The sequence below is a fragment of the Chiloscyllium punctatum genome, chromosome 26 (genome assembly GCF_047496795.1).
Source record: "Chiloscyllium punctatum isolate Juve2018m chromosome 26, sChiPun1.3, whole genome shotgun sequence".
Classification (NCBI taxonomy): domain Eukaryota; kingdom Metazoa; phylum Chordata; class Chondrichthyes; order Orectolobiformes; family Hemiscylliidae; genus Chiloscyllium; species Chiloscyllium punctatum.
Window position 1 is genome coordinate 59797245 of NC_092764.1, and position 25594 is coordinate 59822838.

Sequence of the window (25594 nt, forward strand, 5' to 3'; positions counted from 1 at the left end):
TGGAAGACTATTCAGGTGATCTGCCTCCTGTATTCCCCTCCATTATGACTGAAGCTGGTTAGGACCATAGCTGGCATAAAGAAAGGTGGTTGTGACTGTTGGAGGTCAATCTACTCAGGAGTTCCTCAGGTTACTGTCCCAGGTCCAACTATCTTCAACTGCTGCAATGATGCTCCCTCCTCATAAAAAGGTCAGAACTGGAGAGGTTCACTGATGATTGCACAACATTAAGCAATATTCGCAACCCCTCAGACACTGAAAGGGTCCGTGCCCATATGCAGCAAAACTGGACAATGTTCAGGCTTAGACTGAAACGTGGCAAACAATAATAATACCACAGGTGCCAAGTAATGACCATCTCTAACAAGCAAGAATCCAAACATCTCCCTTTGATGTTGCAAGGCATTACCATCACTAATCCCTTACAACATCTTCAGGTTACCACTGACTAGAAGCTGAACTGGACCAGCCATATGCATATTGTGACAGCAAGGATTGGAAACTCCTTGTTAAAAGCAAGGAATTCTAAGAGTAACTCACCTCCTGCCTCCTCAAAAGCTGCCCACCACCCATAAGGCACAAGTCAGGAGTGTGATAGAATACTTCCATTTGCCTGAATGAGTGCAGCTTCAACAACACTCAAGAGGATCAATACCATCCAGTACAAAGCAATGTACTGGATGAAATCTTATTATCTTCAACATTTGTTCCCTTCAAGAGGTATACACTGCTCACCCACAATGGCAATCTACAAATGCAGTGCAGCAACTCATCAATGCCTCCCTTACTTGGAACTACATTGCTCTTCCTTCACTGTTGGAGTGAAAATCCTGGAACTTCCTTTCCAACTGCACGGAGGATAAACCATGGACTCCAAGGGTTCAAGAAGACACGTCACCATTGAGTGTAATTACATACAGGCAGTAAATGCTGCCCTTGCTGGGTGACACACATCTCATGAACAAACAGCAGTAAAACATACAGCATAATAAATCATTTCAACTGACCAAATTGTTTAGTCACTTATTCTGTGTTTGAATGCAGCTTTTCAGTATTTACATAAACACAGGCAATAACATCCAGCACCTACAGAATGTATTACTAGAAGTTGAGGGTTTCAGCAATTCCTTTTAAAATTTCTTGGTATTAAACCAAAGAAAAAAGCAAGAGAAAAAAATTAATTTTGTTCAGTTAAGAATGGAATATAACAGAAAACATTAAGCTTCTTCGACTGACCACTTGGTCCTGGCCTATTGTTCATTTACATGTTTCCTTTTGGCAACATCCTGGAAAAACCGTTCATGTCGCTGACAATACATAGCTCTACCTCAGCTTTTGAACCTACATACACACCTCATCACAGATACAGGTAGATCTCCTATAATGCAGTAATTGTGGTCCTGTGCAACACTTATAGAAAATTGCGTATATATATATATAAAATGGGGCCTGTGGGACAAACAGGGTTAGGGAAAACCACCAAAAATACTAGTAAAAATTGAAACAAAAAATGATAATTAGCTCAACACAAATGATAGCATAGTCTAAGTCAATCTTTGAATCATATAATTTAAAGTGAAATAATACAGTAAGTGTAATACTTTAACACTAAGATCACTAACTACAGGACTGTAATTTTCACAAAGCTCTTCACCAGAAAGCACACAAGGTGAGACTGACCACGTGACGCCAAACGCAGAGTCCAGTCCTCAGAGAGATTGGGTTGGATCGGATTGGAATTGATTGTCACGTGTACCGAAGCACAGTGAAAAAGCTTTGGTTTTGCGAGCTATACAGGCAGATCACATAGTTAAGTAGCATAAATAAAGTAAGTAATAGGTAAACAGTGGCAAAAACAAAAACACAGGTACAGGCGAATGCTAAGAGCTCGAGAGTCCATTCAGTATTCTAACAGTAGGGTAGAAACAATTATTTCAAAACCAGCTGATGTGTGTTCAGGCTTCTGTACCTTCTCCCTGATGGTAGAGGTTGTAGAAAAGCATTGCCAGGGTGGGATGGATCTTTAAGAATGCTGGCAGACTTTCTTTGACAGGGGGCCCGGTAGATGGATTCTCTAGATGGAAGGTTGGCCTTTAGGCTTGTCCAGGCAGAGTTCACCACTCTCTACCATTCAAGATTGGAGACGGTTGCACAGTTGCCACATCAGGCAGTGATACATCCAGACAGAATGCTCTCGATGGCACACCTATAAAAGTTGGCAAAGGTATTTGCCGTCATGACAAATTTCCTCAGGTGCCTGAGGAAAAAGATGTTGTTGGGCCTCTGTAACCAGTGCGTCCACACGAAGAGTCCAAGAAAGCTTGTTGTGGATGACCATTCCCAGGAGCTTGACACTCTCCACTCGTTCCACCTCGGTGCTGTTAATGTGCAGGGGAGCAGGAGTAACATCCCACCGAAAGTCAATAATGAGTTCCTTGGTTTTGCCGGTATTGAGAGCTAGGTTGTTCTCAGTGCACCATTTTTCCAGGTCTTCCACCTCCCGTCTATAGTCTGTTTCGGCGCCAGCTGTGATTCGATTGACTACTGTGGTAGCATCAGCAAACTTGTAAATGGCATTAGTCTGGTTTTTGGCGACGCAGTCATGGGTATACAGTGAGTACAGTAGGGGGCTGATAACACTGGAACCCCCAGGGGTGCGTAGAGGGTTAGTGAGGGCAAAATATTGTCCCCAGTCTTCACTGATTGTGGCCTGTGAGTCAGGAAACTGAGGATCCAGTTGCAGAGAATGAGGCGTAGTCCGAGATCACTAAGTTTAGTAATCAAAAGTTCCTTCTAAATGTAGACTACAATTCCCAGTTTCCAACTAAGTTTCAAGGCTTGTAGAGCTGATTGCATTCCTGTTTTAACTGAACACACCGAATTTGTATTTTGCAGACTGAGGATCCGGATGCTGGGTTTTGCTGTTCAGCAAGTGCTGGGGATGGAATCGGGTAACAGCAAACGGGAGCAAACGCCTCAAAAAAAAAACTCCGCAATTCACAAATCACATTCCAACCAAGTTGTGTTTAATAAATGGGCGTTTGTTTATAGGAGAATTACCTGCAGCAGCTATTTCCATACTTGTGACACTCCCACTTTTATGCTGTTGGAATCCTCTTCCATTTCTTTGATACTGCTGGACTGGACTGGACTACTCAAACTCACTCCTGGTCAGTCACACCTCTTACATTTTGTGAACTTATCCAAACTGCGCCATCACAGGCACCAAATACCATCCGGCCGACATTCCTCCCCCATCACCTAGTGTACACGGATCTCCACCAATTCCTACTTAAGCAACATCCCAAGTCTAAAGCTCTCAAAATTCTCCTCAATGGCCTCTGTAATAACTTCCTACATATTTGCTTGTTTTCCTATTCTTGCCTTTTGCACAACTCGGATTATAATTGCACTAGCGCTGGTGGTTGGGTTTTCAGCAGCTGAGAACTTAACTCAAAACTGCCTTCCCCAAACTTCTACACCTCTCTCTTTCCTTCTTGAAGTTGCTACTTAACATTTACCAGTTTGATTAAGTTTTTGATTACCTGCATGGATGTATTCCCAGGTAGCTTAGTGTTGCATTTCATTTGAGTGTATTCCTGAGAAGGTCCTTAGCATCTTGAATGCAACAAAATGTTTGATGTTGGTGTAAGTAGTTATTACTGGTGTCTGAATCGGATCAGAAGGCAGACTATCTTAGTAATTTGGCTTTCAGTAATATATTAACAGTGAAGAAACAATGGCACATCTCATGCATGAATGGGACAATAGTTTCCCAAATGCAAATGGTATTGTGGACTAGTAACCTGAACTCCAGGCTAATGGTCCAGGGACATGGGTTCAGTTCTCACCATGGCAGATGGTGACATTTGAATTCACTAAAATCTGGACTGAACAGCCAGTCTAATGGAGACCACATAGTGATGGTTCTAAAAAACCCACATGACTCAGATTTCCTTTGGTGGTGAAAAATTGCCTCCTTATCTAATCTGTTCTATGAGAGTCCAGATCCACAGAAACAGGAGTTACCCTGAACTACCCAATGATTTGGAGTGCGAGCCCAGCATGGCCAGACACTTATGGGCTGTGGTGTTGAACTGTTAACTGTGTTTCTTTGTTTTTCTACTTTTTAGTAAGAAGGACTGTAATGTTTAACTTTTTAAACTTCGTCTTGTTTATTGCTGTGCTTTGTATTAAAATTCTGTGCCTAGGTAACTTTGTACGAATGAATGCACCATAATTGGTGATTTGTAAACTTTTCACTGTACTCATGGGAGTACATGTAGCAATAAACCTGATTCAATCAGTTTAAAAAGCCACTTTGTTAAAGGCCAACCAGGGAGGCGCAACAAATGCCAGTCTTGCCAGTGATCCCACAGCCCAAGAAAGAATAAAGAAAACTGTTGCATTGGAGTGTAAACACTTCAACATAAAACCATCTTGGACATTACCTCCCCTTTTGCTTCAAAGCCTGTTGCAAGATAAATTGTACTGCTGCACCTTCTACAAATTCCCCAAATTTCTTTATGTAGTTGGGAGATTAATACCAAACTGATATGTAGGCACTGTGTGGTGTTTTGTATGCAAAGTTTCACGCGAACATGATTGAACACAAAATCACACGACCTAATTTATTTGCTGTGGATTACTTCACAGCAGTGTACCATCATTCTTTCCTCCCTTCTCTGACTTTTAAAACCAAGCTGGACTGTCTAGTCAGCTCTTCTACATCTTCATCTCCATTCTTTAATTTTTACTGCAATTGTTCTTGCACTCAAACTTTTATAGTTGTTGTTGAGAAACCTAATAGTCACATGAATTGGAGGACTGGGTAACTGCTCCAAGGTTAACAGTCTCTTTGTAAACAATCTGCTCAGTACAATATATAAATACAGAGTACCACCATCGTGTTAGGTTTACTGGGAAAGATCAAAGCAAGATACCATGCCTTTGTTTGATATTGCACAGGAGGAGTGATACAGGGAACATAACTGAGACACCAGCTACCTCTTGAGCCAAAAGTAATTTTCTTTTATATAAATCAAACTGTGGAGAGTTCTTGTATCTGTGCTCAGTGTGGGTTGGTGTACTGAAATAGTTGGGAAAACTGGGATACTGTAAGACTGAGATATATATCAAAGACAGATCAGTTTGCCAACTACCCTCTTTGGTTTCTTATCAAGATGGAATACATCTCTATTTCTGGGGTTACCAAAGTATCATCTTCCAGTGATTGGAATTGTTCCATCTTTTAGGCAATGAGTACATGATTTGGTCATCTCCGTCTCAAGACAGACATTTACTATAAACCTTCAGACTCTCAACTACCTGGATTACACCTCCTCCCACCCAATATCCTGCAGGAACTCCATCCTGTTCTCCTAATTCCTCCGTCTCCATCACAATCGGCTCTGATGAGGAGACATTCCACCCTCAAGCATCCCAGATGTCCACCAATTTTGAAGAATGCATTCTTCCTCCCCCGGTCATCCAGACAGCCCTCCACCCCACCACCTCTGTTTCCCTCTCCTCTAAAATGAAATAAAAACAGGGTCCCCCTTGTCCTCACTTATGACCTCCCGGTCTCCGTATCCAACGCATCATCCTTAAACACTTCCACCAACTCCAACTAGATCCACCACCAAGAACATCTTCCTGGCCCCATCCCTCTCTGCCTTCTGCAAGGACTGTTCCCTTAGTTTGCATCACCCTCCCGAACCCCAGATACCTTCCCCTGCAACCGGAAAAGATGCAAAACCTGCCAGCCCACCACCCTCCTCACCTCCATCCAGGGCCCCAAATAGTCCTTCCAGGTGAGAGAGGTTCACCTGCCATTTCTCCAACCTAGTTTGCTGTATCTGGTGCTCCTGATGTAGTCTTCTCTACAATCGGAAGACCAAATGTAAACTAAGGGAACATTTTGCCAAGCATCTCAGTCGGGTCTGCAGGGGCGGACTGGACTGCCCAGTCACTGCCCATTTTAAATTCCCCTTCCTGCTTCCTTTCTGAGATGACCATCCTTGGCCTTCTCCATTAAAACAACAAACAAAACCACAAATTGAAGGAACGACACTACATCTTCCACCTGGGCAGCCTACAGCCTGGAGGACTCAACATTGAGCTCTCCAATTTCAAATAACCTTCCCTTCCCATCCCATCCCCCCCAACTCCTTTACATTACTCTCATTGACCCTTCCTTCTAGCCACCAACTGGATTCATTCCTCCCATCAACCAACTAGGTTATACCCTCTGCCTACTTCACTACCCTGCCCCCCACCACCCCCTTTATCTGCAGCTCCCCTTACACTCAGTCTCAGTCCTGAAGAAACATTGACTTCTCCACCTCCTAACGCTGCCTGGCTTGCAGTACCCTTCCAGCCTCCTGCCTGTCTACCTTTGTCTCCATAGGATTTAGTCCAGCTATGTAGTATGTACTGAAATTAACTGGCCACATAAATGCTGTGGCTGCAAAAACCGGTCTGAGGCTAAGGATCTTGCAGCATGTAAGATCAGAAGATATAGGAGAATTAGGCTGCACCTTCGGATCATGGCTGATGGGTTACAGGGAGAAGGCAGGAGAAACCTTTGATCCCCTATTGTAAACACTCAATGACTTTGCCTCCACAGCCCTCTGTGGCAGCAAGTTCCATAGATTCGCCACCTTCTAGTTGACAAAGATTCCTCCTCATCTCAGTTCTAAAGGGTTGTCCCCTCACGGAGGTGGTGCCCTCGGGCTCTAGTCATTCCTACTACTGGAAACATCTCCTCCACGTCCACTCCATCCAGGCCTCTCAGTACCCTGTAACTTTCAATCAGATCCCTCCTCATCTTAAGCTCCATGAGGACAGACCCAGAGCCCTCAACCGCTCCTCATACAACATGCCCTTCATTCCCAGGAACATTCTAGTAAATCTCTTGTGGTCCCCCTCCAAAACCAGCATATCCATCCTTAGATATTGGGTCCAAAGCTGCTCAAAATAGTCCAAATTCAGGCTGACCAGAGCCTCATATAGTAACTCACCTCCTGACTCCACAAAGCCTATTTACCATCTACAAGGCACAATTCAGGAGTGTGATGGAATACTCCACAGTTACCTGAGCGGGTGTAGCTCTAACAATACTCAAGAAGCTTGACACCATCCAGGATAAAGCAGTCTGCTTGCCTGGCAATTAATCTACAAGCATCGATTCTCTCCTCACTGATGGTCAGTAGCTACAGGACATACTATCTACAAGATACACTGCAGAAATTCACCTATTCTCATTAGATAAGCACGTTCCAAACCTATAACCATGACCAGCTAGATGACAAGGGCATTCACTGGAACATCACCACCTGCAAGAGCCCCTCCAGTCTCACACCATCCTGACATGGAAATACATCAATGTTCTTTCGATGTTGCTGGGTGAATATCCTGGATCTCTCTCTACCCACACCAAATGGACTGCACCAAAGGCACCATTCTCTTAAGAGATAGACAATATATACTGGCATAGCCTATTGCCCATTTCCCATGAATGAATTTTTAAAAAGATAGAATGCAATACCTTCATGCCATAAACTGACTACTTAAAACAATACGACCTTAAACTACCAACGTTATGAAATCCTGCTCTTACAGAGAGAGGTCAGGTGACTAATGCAATATCAGTAATGCAACCAAACATCCACAATAAGTTACTCAACAACGTAGCACCCATCACCATGAGCAGAAAGATTTTAAGATGATGACAGATTCTTTCCTATGTTTATCTGGGTATCTAGACAACACAGTAAAAGATACAAAGAGCAAGTAAATAGAAAAAAAAATTTATTCCTTTAAACAGGTTGACCACTGTACACACCTTCTGTCAGATGGTGACAAAATGCTGCTAATGGCTTCACTACTTTGGTCCAAGGAAGCACTAGTGACAATTGTTCAGTTAATGTACTTGATCTCTTGTGCTACCCTGCCTGCAGGTTCCACATCAATGGTTAGCAGTTGATAGTAGGTACAAGATTGTCTGCAAAGAGCCACAGTTGAATTGATTGCAACAGTTGAATGAGAGAGCACACAGTGAAATGTTTGTCATTCTACTGCCCAGAAGAATGCAGTGATGATTAGCAATACATGTACATCTGTGAGCATCAGTAACACTGAACTGAATCAGAATCAATAAATGCCTCAGCCTTGTTTTTCATTATTATTGGCATTTGAATAACAGCAATGCAACTCTTAATATAATGCATTTTTGACCACACTTTTATGCAGTGGCTCTTGCTTTAAATATACTGCCCTCAGCTTAAGAGGCATAATTAAAAGCAACATCATGTCCATTTGAAGACCTGTGACACACAAAAAAAGCTCCATTCAAAGAAAGGATTCAATTTTAGTTCAGTTCCAGTTGCTTCACATCACAAGGTCTTACTGGGCTAATTCATGGATTGCATCAACCATGTGCAAACTTCACAACCAAATGTCAACACAAGACCACTTCCTTCAAAGTTAATGCTAATTTTCAGGTAAAAGTATTGTAACATCTTCTGAATCTTGTCAATTTGATTTTCTAACATATCCATTGTAAATAATGTATATATAACTACTGCTGTGACTCTATTCCCCACCATTCTTTTCCAAGGAGAAACAGATCTAAAGTTCTCTGCCAATTTAATTTCCTCTGATTGACATGGTGATGTGAGTAGCTTGTTTTTCAATCTATTTAGTAACAGTCAGTCATGTGACTGAAGTGTGGCGCATGTTTACTGGTACACTCCAGCTTGTCGCACTTAATCTATGAAAAGAAAAACAGATTTACAAGTGCATGCAAGTCAAAAGAAAGCTGCAAATGGATTTTTTTCCTCTCCTCCTTAGGCTTGGAGGATTTCAGATCTATTTTTGATTAGATTACTTACAGTGTGGAAACAGGCCCTTCAGCCCAACAAGTCCACACCGCCCCGCCGAAGCGCAACCCACCCATACCCCTACATCTACCCCTTACCTACACTATGGGCAATTTAGGATGGCCAATTCACCTGACCCGCACATCTTTGGACTGTGGGAGGAAACCCACGCAGACACAGGGAGAACGTGCAAACTCCACACAGTCAGTTGCCTGAGGCGGGAATTGAACCCGGGTCTCTGGTGCTGTGAGGCAGCAATGCTAACCACTGTGCCACTGTGCTATTACATTCCAAATTACAAAACCTTCCTGATGCAGAATCATGCAAGCTGATTTTTAGAATAAAGTAATTCTTACATGATAAAAGTTTGAGCCTATAATCATTGGAGTTTAGAAGAATGAAAGGTGGTCCTGTAAGGAAAAAAAAGATCGAGGGGGCTTGATGGGGTAGATGGAGAGAGAGGATGCTGCCCCCCCCACCCCCACCCATGGCAAAATCTGGACCAAAGGGGCACAGATTTTGAAGGAAAGCATCTCTGATTTAAGACAGCAACAAGGAGGAACTTCTTCACTCAAGGAGGTGTTAATGTTTGTAATTCTATTACCTAGAGACCAGTGGAGGCTAGATCATCAAATATGTTCAAGGCTGATTTAAAAGGGATTATTTTTCTATAAGGGAGTCAAGGATTATGGAGGGGCAGAAAGCAAAGTGGTGGTGTTCAGGTCTCAGGCAGATCAGCCATGATCTTAGTTTGTCATTCACTAAGTTTGATGGACCAAATGACCCACTCTTGTTGCCCCCAGGGTCTGCACAGTGGCTCAGTGGTTAGTACTGCTGCCCCACAGCTCCAAGGACCCAGGTTCAATTCCAGCCTCATAACGGTCTGCAAGAAGTTTACACATTCTCCCTGTGTCTACGTGGGTTTCCTCCCACAATCCAAAAATGTGCAGGTTAGGTGAACTGGCCATGCTAAAATGGCCCACAGTATTCAGGGTTGTGTGCGTTAGGTACACTAGTTAGTGGTAAATATAGGATAATAGGGCAGGGGAATGGGTTTGGGTGGGTTACTCTTCAGAGAGTCAGTTTGTGAACTTGTGGGGCCGAAGGTCCTGTTTCCACACTGTAGGGATTCTATGATTCTTATGGCCTGCACCACATGGAATGCAGCAGCAATGCAATACACCACTTTCAAGGGAGTTAAGGATGAGCTGGCTTTGCTAGTTATGCAGTCATCCAAAACAAAACGATGAAAAAAAAGGCTCCTCCTATTCCAAGTGGCAGTTCCGAACCTGACAGACTAACACCACCCAATTTATCAACCTGTGCTAGAGAATATGAAAGGAAGATTGAATTATTACATCCATTGAAAAATACTTGCATTTTGGCAAGGTTGCTGGTTGATGCAACAAAATATATTTAAATACTGGCCACTTTAAATTGGCAACTTCATCAGCTCCAATTAGGAGGATCAAATCTCTGAAGTACTGCCACTGTAACGAAGTTCCACAGAACTGCTGACCTCTAGAATGGGGGGGGGGGGGGGGGGGGGGGGGAGGGGTTGGGGGGGGGGGGGGGGGGGAGTTGGTGGGTGGTGGCGGGCAGAGGGGGAGGTTGAGGGGTGGGGATGGGGATGGGGATGGATCTTGAGATTGGTGTCACACACAGCAGTTTTAAATGTGGCTTTTTTACTGCATACCTGGCCACACAAGGTCCCGTAAGTGATGCCACGAGTTTGCAATTAGCAGTAATGATTCAGATTTGCCTTCAAATGAAAAGGCCACATTAAATAGCTTACTGCACCCAGATGGACTTTATCAATGGTGTTTTAATCCATTGGCAAACAACAATACAGGAAAGCTCCTGTACTGGAGGAGGGCTATCCTGTTTGGTTACTGACTAAGCTAATGTAACTCCATGTGTTGATGTACATCATTCATGTCCAATCCACTAATGTACACACTGGGCTTCATTCCTGATCCTGCAGAGTACCTATCAACTCTGGGATTTCACCAGCCCCATTGCCTGCTGGGTCCAGACTCCCCTCTGGCTGCTCCACATTCAAGCAAAAATGGCATGCATTCATAAAGTACCTTTCACAAGCCCAAAAAATCCCTATGCATGTTTAAGCCAACTTAGTACTTTTAAAGCTCAGTCACTGCTGTGGTGTAAGAATATTTCAGATGTCGGAATGTTTCAGAACTTGCTGCCCATTCCTGGATTTCACAGCTGATTTAGATGCTGAATGGCTGATCCTTGTGGAACAGGAGGAGAAAGTGAGGACTTTTCCAGCAACACATTTTCAGCCTTGTGGAACAGTGAAGACTAAGGTGCACACACATTGTATAGTACTCATTGCTGATTGTGACCATTTAAGAAGAAATGACCCCACTTCCCAGCTTCGTGCTGTGGCTCCCTAGTCTGAGATGTAATCTACAGAGAGTGTTGTAGGTGGCTTTCACTTGATCTGAGTGGCAGCCTCATTTTAAGCTATTCTAGTGATGGGCTGTGTACATGCACATTGCCTGGGGCATTAAAATATAGCAACTTTCCAACCAAAAAGATGCTAATTTGAGAAAAGTATTATGAATTGAACAAACACACCAAGTTAATTCCTTATTTTAGTTCAGACACATCCCGAAGTAATTGATGACTTATCGATGTACGAAGTATTCTGAGTATATGCAATAGAGAGGAGTGAGCACAGACTTACAGAACAAGAAATGAAGAGAGGCAGACAGAGGAATAAACCGGGAGTAAACAAATGCATTCCTCCAGTAAGAAAGATTAATGGGAAGATAAACACAATAAGCAGGAGGATGAAATGAGGAAGTAACCAGAGTTACAATTCCAGGAATATTCTTTACTTTGGTCTGACAGTGACACCAAAGGCAGCTAAACCCTTAGATTAAAAAAATGCATTTAGCTAATGTCAAAAACCCAGTTTCTTGAAGTCAACTATTCCAACAGGGACAGGTTTTAAAAAGAAGGAATGCCACCTCTTGGTTAGGTCATCCTAACTCCTCCTGAATCATGACACCACCACTCACCATCAAGCTGTTGTTTTCAGGATTGGCACTGACCTAGACTCCACTAGAAATCTCCCCACCTCATTAGTGCTGCAACCCTATTGCACTGCCCACTTCGACCTCCTTCCCAAAATCCATAAAACTGGACTGACCTGATAGACCTGCTTGTTCCTACCCCACTGAATTAACTCCTTCCTATTTCGACTGTTTTTGCTCCCCTCATTCGGTCACTTCCCACTTATAAAAAAAGTGCCAGAAGAATTGTAAATGAGGTTTCTTGCTCACACCCGTTGCAGAATTCTGGATTCTTAGGGGTATCAAGGGGTACAGGAAGAAGGCAGGAGAATGGGGTTAAGAAATATCAACAAAACATAACAATCTAATGGTGGAGCAGACTTGATGGGCCAAATGATCTAATTCTGTTTCTATAACCTATAATCGAAATGTATCAGTCACAATTTCCAGTTTTGTAGCCCATCTGCCTCCTCTTCCCCATGGACATATAGCCCATCTACCACTCAATCCTTCAGCTGGATGGTCTGAATACTCAACATTTCTTCTTTGAAAAGGAATCCTAAATAGTCCTTATCCACCATCCATCTGTGTCCGCCTACACTTGTTCTTATTTTGAACAAAATCTCCCTTAATGCATTTCATTTCTCCAAGTACAAGTTGATTTGAGTGCCCACACAGGTCCCTGTTATGCCCATCTCTTGCAAGGGTATGTGGAAGATGCCATGTTCCGGTCTTAAATGGGGCCCCCTCCTAAAACTCGTTACATCAATTATACCACTGGTGCTGCTTCCTGCTCTGACACAGAATTGGAACAGTTTTGCTTCCAATGTACATCCTTCTCTGGTGAATCTGACTCTTCCCTTCTTTGACTTCCATTTCTGGAAATAGTTTGTCCACTAATACCCACTCCAATCCCACTGACTTCCACAGTAACCTTGACCAGATTTCCTCACACTCTGCAGGGCTACATACCATTCTCTCAGTCCCTCCACCTCTGTTGCAACTGTTCTATTGATGGGGGAAATCCAATGCATGTTCCTTTCTCTTCAATCAAGGATTTCCCCATATCCGTCCCTACCCCCATGGCTGACACAGTTTCCAGGCCCGCCTAACCCACTTCCTGCATTTCTGCCCTCACCCCTTCCTTTCCATTTCATAATGATGATAGGTTAGAAAATGAGGATAGGGAGCACCATATCAACTTTTGTATTCAAAAAGATCATCCTCCGCCATTTCCATCACCTCCAGCAGGAGGCACTACGAAACACACCTTCCCTCTCCATGACAGTCTTGTCCACTCTTCCATCACTCCCAACACATTTTCACCCCATCCTGGCCCCTTTCCATATACAATCGTAGTCCAATCACCTGTCTCAATGTGATTTTTTCCTCCTGTTTCAATGTCCAAGATCCCAAAGACATCTTCCAAGTGAAGCAGCAATTTACTTTCAATCTAGTCTACTGTACTCAGTGCTCAAAACACGGTTTGCTTGACACTGGCAAAACCAAACAAACTGGGATTGCATCTACTCTGCCCACAAACAAGACTCCAACTATTGAACATTTCAATCCACCATCTTGTTCTCCTACAACATTTTTGTTCCAGGCCTGCTGCAGTGCTTAAGTGAAGCCCAAAGCAAACTTGAAGGGGGGGAAAACAGCACCTCAGTTTTCATTGAGACTTCACATCCTTCAACATTGTGTTCAACAACTTCAGAGCATGAATTCAGGCTTCCATTCTAGAAGAATTATAGGGGACCCAAAACATTTACTGTGTTTCTCCCTTCACTGATGCTGCCAGACCTGCTGAGTTTCTCCAATACTTTCTGTTTATATTTCAGTTTTAAAGATTACTCTGTATTTGCACATTACTTCTATAACTCTGAATCATCATCATGGAGTTTTCCACAGGAAGGCAGGTCTAATCCACAGCGACTTCCACCATCGAGTCAAACCTTTTATTACTGGCACCAATTAGATGCACAAAAGCCTCCAGGCTACAGAGCCAACTAGCCCACAAGTAAATTTAGATTTCTCAGGCAACATATACCTTTACTTACATGTTGTAGCATGGAGCATCTTTCCATTACATGACTGACCAGGAATCTCTCCCTCTCTTACATCAGTGGTATGTGTTTGAAAGATTTAAGGATTGATAATCAACTTGTTAGGCAATGGTATTAGCATGTCTTCCTTGCTGATCAAGTCCTGGAATGAGACTTGAACATGGAGCTTCTGGCTGCGAGGCAGACACTACCCACTTTGCAACAAGACTTCCTCATCTGGAACATCCCTCATCAATATAAAATTGTCATTTTTGAAAGTTATCTTGTCGACCTAAGCTCCTTTGGAACAAGGGCAAAGATTTCCAATACTCAGAGTAAAACAATACAGAATAAGCTTATCAAGTAAGATAAGCAGGGCTGATTGACACTATCAGATCCCACGTACAAAATAATACTTCAACTATAAGCACCATATTCCTCACACTGCCAGTAGCAGAATTAGGCAACATCTAAAATTTACATACAATAGCAGAAGTCAGAAATTGGCAGTAATGCAGAAAGATGTGTAGTTAGTTAATGATAAAAATCAACAACTTCATCTGACAACTCCAACTTTACTTCTGAAACAGACTCAGTTGTAAAGCAAAGGCATTGATGCCAGACTCAATATATTCCAGTTCTGAGGAAGGGTCACTCAACCCAAAACGTTAACTTTAATTTTTCTCCACAGATGCTGCCAGACCTGTTGAGCTTTTCCAGCAACTTCTGTTCTTGTTTCGATACATTCAACCTTGCAACTAAATATTTCAGGGGTAAAGGAGGAGTTTAACTGATCAAGACAAACCACTCCAACTGCCCTTCCTCAACCATCCCCATTATATCTGTGAAAAGAACTTGTTCATTTAGTTACTTAGCACATGCTCAGGACATGACAAAATGTTTCAAAAATCAAGGAATTATTTCTGAAATGCATTCAACAAGCAAGTGAGGCAGCTAACTTGCACACAAAAATCCACAACCAGCAGCTTTGATGGTGGATCAGATGGGGTGTTCTGTTTTGTCGACGATAAGTTCATGCACTTGTGCACAAAAGCGAGGCGACAACTTCTGTGCAGTAATAAAGAGCATGGTTATATTCAGCACTGCCAAGTTTTAAACAAAATTTCTACCACCTTGGAAGGATGCAATTTAAAGAGGAGCAAAGTTCTCCTGTTGTCTCGACCAAAGTCCATCTCTCATTCGTCTCATTCAAACAGATTATCTGGCCAATTGCTGTTTTTGGCAGCTTAGAATGTAATCATAGAATGGTTAAAGCCTTTGCTTATCATGTTGGTGTTGGTTATCTGCCACTTAATGCCACCTTTTCCCCACAGCCTTGAAAATCCTCCTTCCTTCAACAATCCTTCAATTCTCTTCTTTGGAATGTCTTGACTGAAGCACGGGCACCAGAAAGGCAGTGCATTCCAAATTCTAACCATTCAACATGAACATCAGTCAGAAGCAGAACTGGGAGATTCGGAGCCTGCTCTGCCATTCAATAACATCTGTGTGTTGCGGCTTTCAGAACACTTAATATTTTTATTTGTTGGTGTGATATGGGAACCACTGGCTAGACCATTCCTTATTGTCTGTTCCTAATTTCCCAGCTTTGAGTAAAACAGTACTGCTGTGGATCTGGAGAAAATGCAGGCCAGACCAGGAAAGGACAGCAGACCTCCCTCGCTAAAGGAGAGTGAACTAGATGGGTTTCCAAGACATGGTTATATTAGGTGAAGGGCCATTTAAATCTATATACCTGTCCCACAGTAATACTTCAGCACATTTACACCAAAACGTGCTCACCACTTATACATTTTCCAGGTTACCATTGCTTGTTTTGTCAATCAACTTCGATCATTGACCTCCAACTGTTGTGTTTTCCTACTTTGCAACAGTGACTTGGCTTCACTGGCTGTGAAGTACATAACAGCAGGGGCCTATTACCTGGCCCCTTGAGGCTGCTCCATATTCATTAAGATCATGGCTGATCTTCTTGTGGACTCAGCTCCACTCACCTGCCCACTCACCATAACGCTTAATTCCTTTACTGATCAAAAATCTATCTTTGCCTTAAAAACACTCCATGAGGTGGCCTCAGCTGCTTAACTGGGTGGGGAATTCCACAGGTTCACAACCCTTTGGGCTAAGAAGTCCCTCCTCAACACAGTCCTAAATCTGCCCTCCCTTATTTTGAGGCTTATGCACACCTAGTTTCACCGACCAGTGGAAACAACCTCCCTGCTTCCATCTTATCCTATTCCCTTCATAATTTTAATGTGTTTCTGTAAGATTCCACCCCCCCCCCGCCTCGTCTAAGTATAACGAGTATTATCTCAATCTGCTCAATTCCTCCTCATCAATCAAGTTTTCCAGTTGTGATGAAAAAGGACTCTGCTACTACAGTTCAAAACAACATTAAATGAAAATACAGTATAGGCATTAAACTATCAGTATGATTGAATGCAAGTGTTCGCCCTTCAAACAGTTTCACATTAAAACAAAACAATGTGCCAATGTGTGGCAGGAACAGCTCAGGCACTATGGCCTGCGCTTCACCTCACTTCTCCCAGTCACTGCATATACAGCTCAGTACTGCTCGGTAACAAACATCAAAGAAACACCTCACTCAGTTTCTACTTCGGTGCAGTTAGTCGTTGGAAAAGTGAATATTAGAGACAGTAGAAATATTATCTATACAATAATTACCCAATCCATTTGGGAATGTTTAAACAATACATTAGGCAAACAACACTATTGAATATTTTACTGTCAGGCTGAAGCTGTCATAAGTCAATAGAGCGATTTTAAAAAAGTGACATTTTCACACGATTAAGGCAGAAAAAAACAAATTCAACCGGAAGGATGATGCATTCAATCGCAGGCCCACGGGCATCAAAGCAAAATAATACACTTGGCTACAGAAATTGACTTTTTTAAAAAAAAAATGAACAGGGTGCCTCAAAACACGTTAAATAAATAGACAAAAACCGAGCCTCCTTTACTCGTGAACTCACCCAGGACAACAGGAGGTCTGGTCACCTTTAAGCAACCCGGCGATGATGGCTTATCCTCGCAGGCGAAGGAGGGAGCGCCGGGGCAGGCAGCGGCGAGGAGGAGAAGGAGAAGAAGAGAGGAGAGGCCAGTTCTGGAAATCATTTCCCAGCTCTCATAACTCAGAGAGGAAAGATGTGACGGTGAGAGAGACAGAGAGGAGGTGGTCAGAGCGGCGGTGGAACGCGGCGAATACAATGTAACAACTCCGCGGATACAATGTAACTAACAGCGAGTTTCACTGGGAAACTGACATAAAAGGGAGCGCACCCTGGAACTCGGCCCGTCCATAGCAAGCAACAGTCCCCCACACAGTAAGGCACAAATAACAAACCAGGCTCTACCAATCCAAACTAGGGGGGATATAAACGCCACCCTCGGGATTCGGTTGGTATGCCCTCACCCAATAAGCCAATAAGGAGGCAGGATTGGGCCCGATAAGAAGAAGCGAAGCAGAGGAGGTTTACCCAATCGTTTTTATGATCATGACTCAGTGTGTAGTGTAGTGCGATCCAGTCTAGTCCCTGAGAATATCAAATAAAAACCGCGAGAACTGCGGATGCTGTCAATCGGAAACAAAAACAGAAATTGCTGCGCCTGATCTCTTGTTCTCAGCACAGATTCCAGCATCTGCAGTAATTTGCATCTACAGAAATCGCAGAGAAAAATCTCAGCAGGTCTGGCAGCATTCATGGAAAAAAAACTCAGTTCTGAGGAAGGGTCACTCGACCTCAAACGTTATCTCTGATTTCTCTCACCAATACTGCCAGACCTGCTGAGCTTTTCTAGCAACTTCTGTTTTTGTTGCCCTGGGGAATACCATGCTGGTGTAGGAGACCTTTCTCAAGAAAGGGCACTGCACTCAAAACGATAATTTTGTTTTCTGTCGACAGATGTTGCCAGACCTGCTGAGTTTCTCCAGCAATTTTTGGCTGTTTGTTTGTTTGAGATCTCCAGCATTGTCCTATTTTGTTTTCTTCTTGTCGCCCATTTACTTCAAAAATTTTAATAACTCTCTCTCAGCTGAGTATTAAATTGTCCTAAACAATCTCCTGGCTTTGGAAGAAAACAAGAAAGTGCTCTGTTCTTCCCCAACTGTTGAGCCATCTGCTCTTTCATCTCTGAGCAGATGTATTTGGTGAAAGCAACATACTTCATTTGCTGGAAATCTGAAATAAACACAAAAATGTTTATTTTTGTCAACAAGCACAACAGAGTTTGCTGGAAAAAAGAGAGTAACATTAGAGAAGAAATGTTAGCTCTTGTTTCCCTTTTCCCAGATTTGGTCATGATCACACTGCTTTTTGTGGGAATTTGGTCAACATAAATTGGCTGCTGTGTTCCGTTTATTACAACAGTGACAGCCACCTCAAATGTACTTAATTCATTGAATCCCGACAGCAGACCATTCAGCGCATTGAGTCCACACTATCCTCCATTTCCACACAGACCCACCCTCTCCTTGTAAACCTGCATGGCCAATCCACCTAACCTGCACATCTTTGGACTGTGGAAACTGGAACACCCAGAGGAAATCCATGCAGACACGGGGAAAATGTACAAACTCCACGCAGACTGTTGTCCAAGGGTGGAATCAAACCAGGGTCCTTGCCACTGTGAGGCAGCAGTGCTAACCATTGAGCCACTGTGCGAATTTGCTGTAATGTGCTATGAGATGTCCTGAAGTTATGACAGGTGCTATGCACAGGTAAGAGTATTTCACTCTTCCATACAGAACAAATCTTATCTTCAATAGATGGAAATTTCTGCAGAAAACAGCTACATTTCCAATATTGTTCCTGGTAGATCTAACATCTGAATCTATGCATATGAGCTCGACTGAAGGGGTTGCTGTGGTACAGTGATAATGTCCCAAATTCTGAATCAGATGATCTGAGTTCAAGTCCCACTTGCTTTCAGAGGTGTGTCATAACATGTCTGAGTAAGTTGATTCGTAAAAAAAAACTAAGATGCCAGAGGGGGGATATCTTTTGATAGTAATGCTTATGCACTCAGTGACAAATTCCTGATGAAGGGCTTTTGCCCGAAACGTCAATTTTGCTGCTCCTTGAATGCTGCCTAAACTGCTGTGCTTTTCCAGCATCACTCTAATCCAGGATCTGGTTTCCAGCATCTGCAGTCATTGTTTTTACCTGACAAATTAATAAGGAAACTGTCCCTAACTATAGCAACAAGCAAACATGTAATATCACTGACATCAGGGTGAGGTTCCCATGTCAGGGTCATGACCATTTCAGTCACTGGGGGAGCGCTTGAACTAATTCATTGACCGTTGAAGAAGTGCTGCTCCCAAAAAGAGATCAACTTCAGCCAGTGAGGTTCCCCATGAAATATATCAGTCCCATAGACTTATAATTTACAATAAAAGTCATTCTTGGGGTACAGGGTTTCTAGCAAGGCACTTACTCAACATTTATTGTCCATCCTTAACTGTTCATTGAGACAGCATTGGCAAGCTGCCTTACACAGATGCAGTGGAATAGTTTCAGTTCTGAAGGGTATCCACTGTATATTGGTCCACTTTATGTTTGATTCACAACAAGTGGCCATTCAGCCTGTCATGTCCATGCTAGCTCAAAATGAGCTGTCTAGCCTATCCCAACTACTGGCTCTTGCTCCATAGTCCTCTTGGTTATGAAACCTGAAGTGCATAACTAAGTGCTTGGAAGGTTCTGCCTGTATCACTCTTTCACACAGTGAGTCCCAAATCCCCACCAGCCCCTGGGTGCAAAGTTATCCTTTAACTCTCACTGCTAACCCTGTCACCAATCACTTTAAATACCTGTCTCTTGCTTCTTGATCTGTGCTAATTAAATAGATCCTTTCTGATCTCTCAACATTTTCCACAATTATATTTCTCCTCAGCCTCCTCTATTCCAAAGAAAACATCCCCAGCCCATCCAATCTTTCTTCATATATAAAATTCTCAATTTCTGGCAACATCCTTATTCATTTCCTTTCTGTCTTCCAAAGTGCAATTATATTCTACCTCTAACACCAGATCAGCACAAGGTCTCTGTCTGTGATCAGTCATTCCTACCTGAAATATGTTTATTTGTGTGGATAGCAGCAGAGATTGGATCAGGTAGTACTCTTGATGCACTCTATGATAAAGTAAATGTTGCTCCTTACTGTGTATAATTGCCACTTAAATAAGCTTCCACTGACCTGTGAGCTGATTCCTCCTGTAAGTGACAATAAAGAAGCTGAGAAGGTTGCTGGAGAGACAACCCTCATAGTGGGAGAGAGGAAATTCAGAGCATTGTCCTTGGGCTGTCACACCACTCCGAGGAATATTTCAATAGCATTGCAGATGGGGACCAGCCTTGCAGGAGCTCCTTCACCCTCTATGATGCCTGCAGTCGCGCACCATCTGAGAAGCAATGAAGACTTAAACAAAACCATTACTTAGAATTTACAGCTCAGCCACATTAAAATGGAATATAAGTGTCATAAACATAAAGGTGAAGAGTTTATTGATAATTACCACAAAAATCAAAGTTAATATCTTTTTGTTTAGTTGTTTCCATTAAGTTGATGAAGAATATATCTGCAATATAGTTTTAACAAGGCCAAAGAAGGTCTTTTAAAAAAATCTTTCATAGGACATGGGTATAGTTGCCTTGGCCAGCATTTATTACTTATCCCTAATAGCATTTGAGATGGTGATGGTGAGCTGCCTTCTTGAAACAATGCTGGCCATTTGGTGTTGGTCAACCTGTTACACTGTCAGCCATGTGTGTGTGTGTTTGTAGATGTGGATTTCCAGGATTTGGACCCAATGACGGTGAAAGAACAGTGTTATGTTTCCAAGTCAGGATGATGAGTGGCTTGGAGGGGAACTTGCATGTGGTGATGTTCGTATGTATCTGCTATCTTTGGCCATCTAGATGGCAATGGTCATGAATTTGGAAAGTGCTGTCAAAGGAGACTTGGGGAACTATTAAAATGAAAAGTATTCCAAGGAGGGACTTACCCCCTCCCGACCTACCTCCAAGTTACCCCCATATAACCAGTGTTAAAATTACTCTTTCTTTGTCCAGGAATTCACAAGCAGCAACTAACTTGGCCCTTCTATCTCCTTTTCTAAAACCACGTGATCAATACTATAAAAAAATCCACATCAATCAACAACAAACATTTGTGAAATCCAGGAAAGCTCCAATTCAATTTCATAAGCAAGTATCTGTTTCCAGTCATTTGGCAATTTCAAGTCAGTTTCAGCAAAAAAAACTGAAACCACTGTTTAATTGAACATAAAACAAGAGAAGAAATTGCTGGCGAAACTCAGCAGGTCTGGCATTTTGAGTCCAGTGACTTATCAGAACTGTTGTTTGTAAAACTCCCAACTTTATAGATGTAACTTTTGAAGTAATGCAGAGTAAGACTTTACTGTTGTCAGCACATTGTACAACCATGCAGCTAGATAGGAAATGATGCAATTCTCTGTTCTAGTGGCTTCTATTGCAGCAATGTGACATTTTTCCCACCAGCCATTCTGTGGCCAGTCCAGGTGAGAATGTCAAGTTATACTCAATAAGCGACAGGTATGCCCTGTAGGCAATAAGATTGAGATTGGAAAATATTATTTCACAGAAGGACATGTATAGCTGACAAACTAACGATACTGAGAAAGATCTGATTGAAGCAGTGTCTAAACCATGAGATGTTTGCCTACTAATTTTTCTGAGAACTGATACTCTCACAAACTATGTATCATGAGCATGTGTTTGATCCATTATGTTTCACTTTGTGGAAAATTTAGCAATTACACAAACTCTAAGTTTTCAGTTCCAACATTGTCCATTATAAAGAATTCCACGATTTGTAAATCACCGTGGGGTGCTCATATTTCAACATTTAGAAAGGGAAAGGAGCTGCTAGAGCTCCGGTTAACTTCAGCAGCTTTCAATTCTTACATATGGAGTTTTACATTGAAAAGTAACAATAAAATGTTTTCTTGCTGTTGTACATTTAAAGTTTCTTTTCCCCACACGCCTGATGTCTGTTTACTCCATGTGCCCTCTAGTGGCTTCTCTGAGAATTGATAAAGCTGTTCCAGATTAAGGATCAGTCAAATGCGAGAGATGTAGAATCATAATTGGCCAGGCCAAAGGTTGTCTGAGAGCTCATTCATATTCCTCAGGATGAAAATCCTTTTTATTTAAAAAAAAGTACACTAAAGCAAAATGGTTTTTATCTGAATTAAGTAATTGATTGATGCTGTAACTTTGAGAACATTTTACAAATTACTATTTAAGATATCAGCAAACAACATCCAACTAGCTATGTGGCCTTCATCTGGAATTACCTGATAATTTGAGATATGATTTGAAATGGTTAATATCTCTTTATAAGGGAAAACATAGATGTGAATTTGTTTGGCATTCTGAAGATATTGATTTCTGGGCTTAGATTGCTTATATAGAAGTGTAAACTTAACTGGGTCTGATCATAATTTGTAGCTTGTAAGTTCAGAATTCCTGGATATAAGCAATGAAATATGGTAGTTATTACTCCCAGCAGAAACAGTTATTACAATTTAAAGATGTTGTTGAACCCCTCAGAGAAGCCCAGTCGAGTTTAAAGCTCTGATTTGGAAATCTGAAGTTTATGTGTACCTGAATCAGATGTACCCAATCACTAAGAAAACCACATCTAGTTGACAGAATTGACTTAGTGTTCAGAATAGACTTAGTGTTCAGAATAATTTCCTAACAATATATCTTGAATCATTTGTAAAGCGTCAATGTCATAAATTGTGTCAAAATGATGTTTGTTACGAAGTTCTATAACATGAATTTTCTGCTTTTGCTGGTCTTTCCATTGTTCACACAGAGACAAGCTTCTCTTATTCACTGTGTTGTCACCACCTCCGTAGATAATCTGTACTGGCTGGTTGGATGGAAAGTTTTCATCGTACACATAAGTCATTGGTGTTAGAACTTCTGTTCCATACATACAATACAATTCCACCCCTGGAGGAGGCAGGTCAGTCAGAAACCTTTTGCTGTGTTGCCATTTGAACCAGCCATCTTCATATCCTATGTCAGTGAAGAATTTCCTGTAGTCTTTGTATGTGTAATTGTAGCTTGGGGTGGAGATGAAGACATGATCTGCTGGCCAGGCTTGTGAGGTAGGAAGTAGCCAAGGGTTCGTTGTTGTTGTCCGTTGCTGCTGCCGTATCTTCATGAGGTCAAGAGCGAGGCCATAGTTGTCCCCTGGATGGTTGAGAAAGAAACACACAAATATGAAATCTCCTTCCTCTTCTTTGACAATAGATACTATACAGTGGGGCTGTGGGAGGGTCTAGGGATAGAAAAGAGTATTTTTCACATGGAAGTATTGTCTGATTTCCTTCCTTCCCCTGTAGGTTTTTTGTATTTATGAAGTTGGACTTCTTTAGGAAGTTTAATAGTTGATGATGGCAGTGGCTTGATCTAATCATTCATGTCATCCAAGTGCCAGACAATGATCACCTCCAGTGAGAGAGAATGTAACCATCTCCCCTTAATATTGAATGACATTTACCATTGTTAAATACCAAGCCATCAGCAATTTTTGGGTTACTTTTGACAGAAATAACAGAATCAGAAATTTAAATAATGTGGCTAAAGAAGTTATGCTGCAAGAAAACTACTTCCTGGCTCACCAAAGCTTGTCCACTACCTAAACAGTACATGCCAGGAGTGTGATGGAGCACTCTCCACTGGCCTCCTAGAGTACAGCTCAACAATACCCAAGAATCATGGCAGCACCAAGGACAAAGCAGCCAACATAATTGGCACCCATCCAATAGTTAAGCACTCAGTCCTTCCATCACAGGTGCACCTAGCAGCTCGATGAACTATGTATATGATGTATTGTTGCAATTCGCCAGGTCTCCTTTGATACCACCTTCCAAATTTCCGATATCTATTACCTAAAAGAACAAGGGCGGTAGTCATTTGGGCACATCAGCACCTGCAAGTTCCCTTCATATATCATTGTTCCTTTACAGCCACTGTGTCAAAATCTTAGAACTCACTTTCCACAGCACAAGGTCAATTACAGTGGTTCTAGAAAGTGGCTGATTACCATTTTCTCAAAGCAATAAATACTGGATCAATCAGTGATGCTCATGTCCCATAAATGAATTTGAAAACCTTTGAATGATTGTACAGAGAGTGCAATTATCAGCAAAATGAGGTGATAAGCTATGAACCAATCATTAATGTTCAAGGGAATGTATAAGATCTGAACACATAGTTGAAAAGGGATCCCAATATCACTGTCAAGACAAAGAGGTCCCAAAATTAGACCCAAAATCAATGACTTGGGCTCTAAGGGACTTGCTGTGCTTGGGTTGTGGAAGGGGCCACTGTCCTTGAGTTGGTGGAACAAAGAACAAAGAACATTACAGCATAGGAACAAGCTCTTCAGCCCTCCAAGGCTGCACCGATCCAGATCCTCTATCTAAATCTGTCGCCTATTTTCTAAGGATCTGTATCCCTTTGCTTCCTGCCCATTCATGTATCTGTCTAGATACACCTTAAATGATGATACTGTGCCCACTTCTACCATCTCTGCTGGCAATGCATTCCAGGCAGCCATCAGCCTCTGTTTCAAGAACTTTCCATGTATATCTCCCTTAAACTTCTCCCCTCTCACTTTGAACACATGATCCCTAGTGATTGAGTCCCCCATTCTGGGAAAAAGTTTCTTTCTATTCACCCTATCTATACCTCTTATGATTTTGTAGACTTCAATCAGGTCCCTCCTCAACCTCCGTCTTTCTAATGAAAATAATCCCAATCTACTCAACCTCTCTTCATAGCTAGTGTCCTCCATACCAGGCCACATCCTGGTGAACATCCTCTGCATCCTCTCCAAAGCATCCACTTCCTTTTGGTAATGTGGTGACCAGAACTGTATGTAATATTCCAAATTTGGCTGAACCAAAGTCCTATACAACTGTAGTATGACCTACCAACTCCTGTATTCAATACCTCATCCGATGAAGGAAAGCTTTCTTGACCACTGTATCAACCTGTGTTGCCACCTTCAGGGTACAATGGACCTGAACATCCAGATCTCTCTGTACAGCAGTCCATTGCTGTTCATCCTGCTGACACACAACTGTGCAGTGATACACAGGTTGAATCACATCATCAGGTTTGCTGAGGTTACGACTGTAGTGGGTCACATCAGCAGGAACAATGAGTCAGCATATAGAGAGGAAGTGCAGTGGCTAACGGACTGGTGCAGATTCAACAAGCTGTCTCTGAATGTGGACAAGATAAAAGAGATGGGTTGTTGACTTCATGAGGGCATGGAACGACCACTCTCTGCTGGACTGTGATGGCTCCCCCGTGGAGATCGTGAAGAGCACCATATTTCTTGGCGTCCACCTGACGAAGAATCTCACCTGGATGCTCAACACCAGCTCCATTGCCAAGAAAGCCCACCAGGATCTCTACTTTCTATGCAGGCTGAGGAAAGCCCACCTCCCAACACCCCATCCTCACCACATTCTACAGAGGGTTCATTGAGAGTACCCTGAGCTGCCACATCA

The 25594-nt window shown here is 42.4% G+C and overlaps 2 protein-coding genes across 3 annotated transcripts in view; both read right to left on the reverse strand.

Annotated features, from left to right (window-relative positions):
- Positions 1-17448, reverse strand: part of pla2g15 (phospholipase A2, group XV) — a 43164-nt gene extending 25716 nt beyond the window's left edge. Inside the window, exon 1 of the mRNA XM_072547512.1 lies at positions 16983-17448. Coding sequence (XP_072403613.1) covers positions 16983-17124 — 142 coding nt within the window. The 5' untranslated portion in view covers positions 17125-17448. The remainder of the gene's footprint in view (positions 1-16982) is intronic.
- A 4730-nt stretch (positions 17449-22178) lies between these two features.
- Positions 22179-25594, reverse strand: part of lcat (lecithin-cholesterol acyltransferase) — a 40091-nt gene continuing 36675 nt past the window's right edge. For both annotated transcript variants that reach the window (XM_072547520.1, XM_072547521.1), the window contains exon 6: positions 22179-23261. In XM_072547520.1, the coding sequence (XP_072403621.1) occupies positions 22735-23261 (527 nt within the window). In that variant the 3' untranslated portion in view covers positions 22179-22734. The remainder of the gene's footprint in view (positions 23262-25594) is intronic.